At 38.9% G+C, this 8712-nt stretch overlaps 1 protein-coding gene across 2 annotated transcripts in view; it reads right to left on the bottom strand.

Moving 5' to 3' along the window:
* Positions 1-282: 282 nt before the first annotated feature.
* The window catches only part of SYNPO2L (synaptopodin 2 like), a 61003-nt gene continuing 52573 nt past the window's right edge, over positions 283-8712 (bottom strand). For both annotated transcript variants that reach the window (XM_069980607.1, XM_069980608.1), the window contains one exon: positions 283-8023. In XM_069980607.1, coding sequence (XP_069836708.1) covers positions 5781-8023 — 2243 coding nt within the window. In that variant the 3' untranslated portion in view covers positions 283-5780. The remainder of the gene's footprint in view (positions 8024-8712) is intronic.

Raw genomic sequence — 8712 nt, 5'->3', positions numbered from 1 at the left:
GATTGTTGGGGTCCACACCAGTCGGGAGAGCATGGGAAAGTGCTTGGCTAAGCACTTCACACCCAAATTGCTGTCTTTTTCGTTTAATTGTGAGCAATAGACTTTATTCTAAAGCCCCTATTACACGGGGCGATGTGGAGAGCAAGTGAGCGCCAACCTGTCAGGCCAGTGCTCGCTTGCTCCTCCTTCCCACGCCCGCTGCTCGTACTTTTACACGCGCCAACAGCGATCAAGGAGGAGCAGGTAAGAGCCACACATACACACTCAGTAAGGAAATAGATCTTGTTCTCTTTTGGAAATAAATTTTATTGAACAACCTACAAATCAATCACTAGCCGAGCTAGACGGCAAGTAGCATTTCACTGAAATATGTTAATGCGGTTTGACCACTTTGGGCAATCTCATTTTGTTAGAAAGCATTCTTGACATAAGGCCGATCATAAGGTGTCCTACTGAGGATTGTACCAGTCTGGTGTTACTGTTGGTTCTGGATCCTTCTATGGTTAATGGTCCTCCTTTATAGCTCACAAAGATTCTTTACAGCTGTATCTGCTAATATGTGAGGATGCAGAATCAGATCCCACTCTGCAAACACACATTTCTATTCTCTCTTGTCCCAGCATCACCGATCTTCATATCGGCCACTTTTCAGGAGTGTGAGAACTAGTTTGAGAAGTGCCTTGGCTATGTTACAAATGCCCTTGTATTTTACAAGATTTCATACATTACTATCAGTAAGATAAAAGGCTAAGAAGCAATTGTCGAGTTCAAGGTTAAAACTCCTCATCTTAAACCAAAGCCAATAAATTCTTCAGCTGACATTCATTAGTCCATGTCCATGTTCCTTTGTTATACAGTACATTATTCCATTGAAGGCATGTCATAACCATTGTTTTTAGGCAGGTTTAATTTCCTGTTATCTGTGTAGAGATTCCTCCTGGATCACATCAGTCAGGAAGATAATGGGCTTTAAGTCGGTAGATGTTTTGCTAATATTTCCAAGTATTACTGTTGAACATAATCTTTCCATTTTGTAAGCACATAAATTCCATAGAGGGATCTGTTTCATTGGAAGTCTAGAGAGGGATCCCAAAGATCTCTGATCGGATCACACTGACTGTTCATACCACATAATAGGCCACTTATTATCCTCCTTACATTCTTCACATGAACCGAGTCATTAGCCCAAACTGAACATCTGTGTGTACTTTTTCTCTTTTTTCATTTAGAAAGAAAACTAAACCCCCCTCACCAAGAAGTGTCTATAATGACTGTTTTATCTTATACCACCAGTTATACTTTGTGAGGCAAATTATTTTTTGGTCAATTCATGCTGTCCTAGGCATAAGATGAAGAATTGAAGAGGGCAAGCAGTTCAAGAGTCATATCTTAGCTCAATTATAATTTTAAGGAATATGAAGATATGGGTCCGATTCTGAAGGGCTCTATTCACACAATGGCGGATTTCCTACAGACATTTCTGTGACTGTGCCATTCATCTGAAAACTAGCAAGTGGCTTTATTGTCAAGAATTAGATAAACCGTTGTAGTAATAGAAACCTATTCATAACATTTCATAGTGATCAGTCCTTTTCTGTTTATTTTCTTTGGAGAACAGTACTTTTCTTATATATGTCTTAAGGGTGCGTTCACATGTAGAGGATCTGCAGCAGATTTGTTGGGGCAGATATCATTGTAACAATATACTGAATAACTGAACACAGAATCAAATCTGCTGCAGATCCTGTACATGTGAACGCACCCTTAAAGGGAATCTGCCACTAGGTTAAGCTGTCTTATGCCAATGATGACAACTTCTGTTGTGTAATACAGCCGTTCTTCTAATAGCTAAGAGACCAAGCGTGCTGCTCCCGCACCCACTCATCAGAAATTGACAGCTCTCTGCCTGATCATTGCATTAATGTGTCAATCAGTGTCTGGTGGACAGTGGAATTGACACCTTAAAGGGGTTATCCAGCGCTACAAAAACATGGCCACTTTCCCCCTACTGTTGTCTCCAGTTTGGGTGGGGTTTTGAAGCTCAGTTCCATTGAAGTAAATGGAGCTTAATTGCAAACCACACCTGAACTGGAGACAACAGTAGGGGCAAAAGTGACCATGTTTTTGTAGCGCTGGATAACCCTTTAAGAATATCAAAGACTACTGAGTGCTCATAAGGAAAATTACTTCTTCACCAAATACAGTATTTAGTGTGCTCAATATCAGAAAAAAGGTGGCAATACACAATGTAACTAATATTTTGTTGTCATTAGCTTACGTGTCACTAGTTTCTTTAGCATAAGGCTAAGTTCACACACGTCATGATGACAGATGTTTTTAGTGAACGGGGGCGTCCTTTAACAGCCGCCATTGTAATGGTGTGTGAATATAGCCTAAACCTAGTAATAGAGTTTCTATAAAATGCACCAAGTCTGGATATTGTCATTTACTGAAACCTCACATATACCACTAGAGATGAACAATGCATGTTTTCCATGTTTCTATGTTTTCCAAACAGTCCGCGGACTGCATCCACCTTCTCCAGACAGCGGGACCCAAATGCTGATTGTTCAGGTTTGTGGGAACACAAACTTTTGGCAAGTTCGCTCATCTCTACTGGTGACTCTTTTTTTTTTTTTTTTTAAAGGGCTGCAGTTTTTGTAGTTTTTTTTTTTTTTCCCCAGATGAACTATGGTGTAAGTTTATTGGTAAATCTGAGAGACAAACTGGCTTAGTATTCATCCTGACAGGTTATGTTATCTCTGTCTCTTTTTATGTTATTGGTGACTTCCCCATTTTGTAACTATATCCATTCTTGTAGCAATCTCTATGTATCATTATATGCAGGAGTGTTACTGGGCGCTGAGGATCTGCATGGCATCTACTCCAGATGGCATCTACCTTAGATATGCCTGGCTGCAGTTATATGTAGTTTTACATATTTTTATTATGATTTTGTACATTTCTTCATATTATTTGTATATTCTATCATACCATGAAATAATATATGTTTTATATGCAAAAACTCAATTAAAAACTTTTAAAGTTAAAAAAAGACAGCTAACATGTAACAGCATGGCAAATATCATACATTAAAATAGCAAAAATAAGTAGTTGCATTATATTATATTCACTCTTCGATATTAAGAGGAAAAGAAAGGGGAGAATGTTTTATGCAACATGCATCAGCACAGAAAGGAAAGGAAATTTGTTGTCAACTGCTTGTTTTTGACTGCAAAGCTATAAATGTTTAGATGCATTTACTGTGGAACATTGGATAAAGAAGGAAACAAAGAAAAGTATAGAAAAACAAGTCTCTAGCATACAAAATGGCAAAAAAAATATGCTTTGGGTCTGTTCACAAGCTTTTACCAGGGTTCCACTGAAGATTTCATTAGGTTTTTGCAGTGTTTTTGAGTAGCCTATAGCTCTATCCTTGTGATAAAAATGCCAGCAATGACAGCAGTGTAAATAGTGAGTGTTTATATCATATAGATGCATGTTTATAGAGTCAGGCTAAGTTCACACACCATCTTTTTTTGCCCTTTCGATGGCCGTCTTTCTGGCCGTCCTTCATTTTGAGACCAAATAACGTTCAGTATTCTATCTCAAAATAATTGAAGACCATAAAGACAGCCGTCAAATGGCCCAAAAAAATGTGGTGTGCGAACCTAGCCTCAAGGTTAAAGCTATGGAATCAAGATAAAGGCTATCTTCACACACAGTATTTCGCTCGGTATTTTGGCCATTGTTTTGTCAACCAAAACCAGGAGTAGGTTGAAAACAGAGAAACGATGCAAATCTTTCCATTATAAGGGCCCGTTCACACTACGAAATTCTGTGCAGAACCTCAGCACGCAGACTCAGCGCCAAATCCTGCCTGCTATCTGTTTGAATCGGAGGTCTCGCACGCCTGTGCTCTCTGCACCTCTCCACTCAAAGAATTGTCGATTCTGTAGTGTGAATGGGCCCATAGTTTTCCCTGCCACGTCAGATTTTGCCAACAAATACTAACCAATACTGACATAAATACCATGTGTGAACAGAGCCTAATCCAGACAATTTCAGACAAATTCTTGATCTACAAAGGTCCCCCTGAAGTCATGGAAGAAGATGGGGAGGTCTGGGTATTTATTTCCTTAATCTCAATACTGTTAAAGGTAAGAAATTGGCTAAGGCTATGTTCATGCAAAGTTTATTTTCAGACATCTTTGTTTTCCACAAAACACAACGTATTTTCGGCTCCAAATGGCGGTCGTCCAAAAATATAACCAAAAACAAACATTGTGTGAACATAGCCTAAACAAGTAAGTGTACAATTCAGGATACACTTTCAAATTGAAATGTGAATTCATCTTTAGTATTGCAATTATAAGGTCATTGTGTTGTTGAAACGGTTGACTTCCAACTAAAGTTTTATTATGTTGTATTCCTACACAATTATGAACCTCCAGTAAGTCTTTATTCACAAAGAGTTGCCGTGTTAGCAGGAGACAGAATAGACCATGGGTCTCCAAACTGCGGCCCTCCAGCTGTTGCAAAACTACAACTCCCATCATGCCTGAACAGCTAAAGCTTTGGATTTGGCTGACCAGGCATGATGGGAAATGTAGTTTTGCAACAGCTGGAGGGCGGCAGTTGGAGACCCATGGACTAGTCCCTCAGACTGAGTAGTATTATAGCTTAGGTAACCATATGATACTAGACACCTATCCTAAAAGCCTTCTTCATGATGATATAAACTTTAATATTAAGGTCCTTCGAAACCAATTCTATCAAGATAGGGAAACCTCCAGAAATAATATACCAAATGCACACATAGTTTTGCTTAACATTGGTAAAAATAATGAAAGTTTGGCATCAATGCATTTACTGAGGATTTATTTTAACTAAGTGTATCACTTCAAATAAATGATTCTTTAAAGTTGAGTTACAAAAGGCTGCTAAACTATACGATGAATGGAATCAATGTTTTCCTCTACAGTAAAATGGGAATCCTTCAATACTTCATATGAGCAAATCCTAATCCAGAATTATTTGGGTCTAAACAAAAAGTCACTTTTGTACATAAATTTACACTACAAATTTTGTAAATAAAACACATAATTATGGGGCAGAAAGTGTGTCAAACAGGCATGCACACATCACAGAAAGAAATGATCATGCAATTGCGATCATTCAAGAAGCAAACAATACACACACATACACACTACAATGAGGCTAAATTGTGATCTTATCCATTATGTATACATTGACATTGTAAGATTTCCTGTATCCCCCCAAAAAACTGCATGCATCTCATTTATGTGACTAAAGAGATATCATTCTGTATCTGGGTATATATGCCTGGGCACAATATCACCTCACGTATAATGGCGGTACAATATAAAACAGTTCCTACATTCAAAGCCTCTTAGATCCCTAAACTGCAACTTGTCCTTTAACCACCATAGATAGTCCATCTCTGTTTGCTTATTATAGAGATGCTCATATTACATTCATGGTACATTCTGTATATATCAAACCTTTTGCCAGTTTTAGTTATTTCATTATGTCGCCATCTTTAAATACCTCTCCTTCACTTGTCCTTTTTTAATCCATCAGGAGGCATATCACACTCTTCTTCCATGGTTCATTTTGCTTAGTTTTTTTCTTTCAGTCAATATCAGTCTAGAGATGATTATTACGTTATACACACAATTAATAGACAGCTAAGCCAACAGTAATCACAAGAGCACGTTTGACAACTAATGGATAACACTATACCAAAATCGGCAAGATCAGAAATGAACTTTGGCCGGTCTCCATACATTAGCCTGCATTCCTGTTTTTGCTGCAGAGAATCTTGGCTTTGGCACCTGAATTGTAGACACTGATCTAGGGGAGGTGAATGAGTTAGTAGGACTGATGACTGAGGATTCCATATTTCTCTGTGGAGTCTCCTGCACACTGGCATAAAAAGGAGCAGGCCCTGGAACCTTGGTTGGCATAGGCTGGCACGATACATCGCTTCTCCAAACTGGTTCAGCAAGTGTTGTTGCAGATCTAGGAGTTAACACTGTTGGAGTCATGTTGACAGAAGACATTGGAGTAGGAGTTGAGAAGCGCTTAATCTCATGAGCTCTAGTTTTAACAGGAACTTGTCTGGATAGAGTGGAACTCATTTTTGGAGTATCAGGGCTGTTAGAAGAATCCCCGAAGCAGAACATGGCTGAATTTAGTTGGTAAGGTTTATGGCGCATAAAATCTATAGCTTGCATTCGTGGTTTACCAGGGGTACCTTTTTTAACTTTGCTATCTGCTTTGCCACCTTGAGTTTTAGATGCAGCTAATGGACAGAATGGAGAAACCAGTGGATTATATCCTATTGGAGGTGGTGCTCGAATGTTAGATGAATATTTCCAAGATGAGGGAAGTGATGGTGTTGGTGATGGTGTTCTTGGCCTAGAGTTGGGCCTTGAGCTAGATCTGTGATCTGAGTCGACTACAAATTTGTCCATACGACTCTGTCGTTTGGCAAACAATTCTGCTCCTTTACCCTTTAGCTGTGGAAGATCTGAGCTTCCATTTACAAGTTGTTCTGCTGTTGTTTTAAAATTGGGTTTTGGGGCCACAGGAGGAGGAACCTTTAGTTTTCGTGCTGAAGACTGCATAAAATTACATGCTTCAGCTCCTAAGCTAAGGAAGTCTTCTTCAGGGCCAGATTCAAAACCTGCTACGTGTTGCTCCTGTTTGGGTTTCTCATCTATATTCTTCACCATAGACAGAAGTTCTGGGTTTGGCATAATCTTCTTCTCCTCCTTTTTAACAAACATCTGTTTCCTGCCTCCTCTCTTTCGCGCTTCATTCAGAATGCCTGTGCGCCCTATAGGTACAGAGATCCTTTGCTCTCTTGAGTTTACACACTCTGGTGACTGATTTACTTGGGTGACTGGTGAAATGTATGAAGATGTAATTGGTGCTGGGCTAATAAATTGTGACACTGTAGATGTTGATGGACTGACAGGATTCGATTGTGATATATTTGACTGGGAGGTAACAGTATGAGGACCTGATGGACGAGAAGGAGATGAAAGATATATTGAGGCAGTAGTAGTCCGTGGTGTTGTTGGTGCTAAGTGGTTCTCTTTATGATTCTCATGGTATTGGGGTGCTGGTGACACTGTTCTTCCCGGGGCTGGGATAAAAAGGGATGCAACAGAACTCACAGGAGTTTTCTGTGGATTAGCAGGTGAATCAGCTGTAAATGGGGTAAATGCAGATGAAGCAACATTTTGCACGGGAAAATTTTCAATTATTTTTGGTGTGGAGGGCTTGAACGAAACTGAAGAAGCCATTGCCCGCTGCCCAACTTGACCAGGAGTAAATGGTCTTGCTGATCTGTTAAAGATGGCATTTCCAGAACCAGGGGCTTGTGGATCATTAGAATAAGCAGGAGTTAGTGATATTTGTGTGCTTGTCACCTTGGTACTCTCTGAACTTCTTGTCTCTTGGCTTTTATCATAATTTACCATTTGAGTGACATTTCCATTAGCAACTGATTTCCGAGGAGGAGCAACTGGAGTTTTATGATGCTCTTGAGGATTTTGTAGCGGAGCACTCTCAGCTGCCTGTTCCGATTTCTGCCTTTGTAATTCAAAAAGTGCTGCTCCCTTTCCAGATACATCAGTCAGACCTTTTTCTTCCTGTGTCTCATGTTCCATTTTGGACTTTTCAATATCCATATAGGTGCTGTCCCAGTCTGAATTATTTGTTAAACTACGAGCATCAGAGAATCCCTCTTCATCAAATTCCGATTCACTTGTAGGAAGCACCCCGTCTTCGTCTTCAATATAACGATCTTCGTCTACACTCCCGTAACTCACAAGTGTATATTTCTTTGCTCTCTGCCGTCTCTTCTTAAACATAAGCACGCCCTTTGAATGAGGATTTGGAGCATCAGTTAACAGAGATGCAATTGTTCTACATTTGGTTCTAGCCTCCTTGACATTTTTGTCCTGCGCACTCTCACTGCGATTAAGTTCTGCAAAAGAAAAGAAAAAAATGAAGCCTAAACATATAGTAGTTTGATGTAGCTGCAAAGATCACACTCATATATGTAACACAATGAGTGATATATTAGTTTATCAATTAGATGCATTTATGAAAATATTGTAAGGACTTTGGAAGAAACTTCACTACCTCCAATACAACTGTGAAGTTGACAATTTAGTAAATGTATAGATTGGTGTTCTTTACGTTACAGTCCTACCACTACTTCCTACTGTTCAAGTGTCCTTCAACAACTGCCAATACTTGACATTACTAAAAGGGGAACGGTATGAAGTATTTATATAAACCATGAGCAACTTAATAGCCACTTTTGACATATGAAACTGGTCAACTGGGACTTTGCACATCATTCTTAATAATGTAGAAGCAGATTAAAGCGAATGCACTACCATAACAATTATATTCATGACATTTAATCAATCAAATATTCTGACATTAATCCTGTTACATGTATGTACTTCTACTGCATATATAATAGCATGCATGGCAGATTTTATGGGTACAGAAATTCAAACTTTTAAGGCAATTTTTGTCGCTAGCAGTTTACCAGAAAAGAGAAATTAGGAATTAATCCTTGGTATGTAAAAGGTTATTTGAAAAATGCTCCAAAACTTCCATATTTAAGAATATTAAAAGTCAATCAAAGCAGCTATCATGTAT

This window comes from Dendropsophus ebraccatus, chromosome 8 (genome assembly GCF_027789765.1).
Source record: "Dendropsophus ebraccatus isolate aDenEbr1 chromosome 8, aDenEbr1.pat, whole genome shotgun sequence".
Taxonomy (NCBI): domain Eukaryota; kingdom Metazoa; phylum Chordata; class Amphibia; order Anura; family Hylidae; genus Dendropsophus; species Dendropsophus ebraccatus.
The sequence above is the reverse complement of the archived record's forward strand: the minus strand, read 5'-3'. Positions and strand labels throughout refer to the sequence as shown.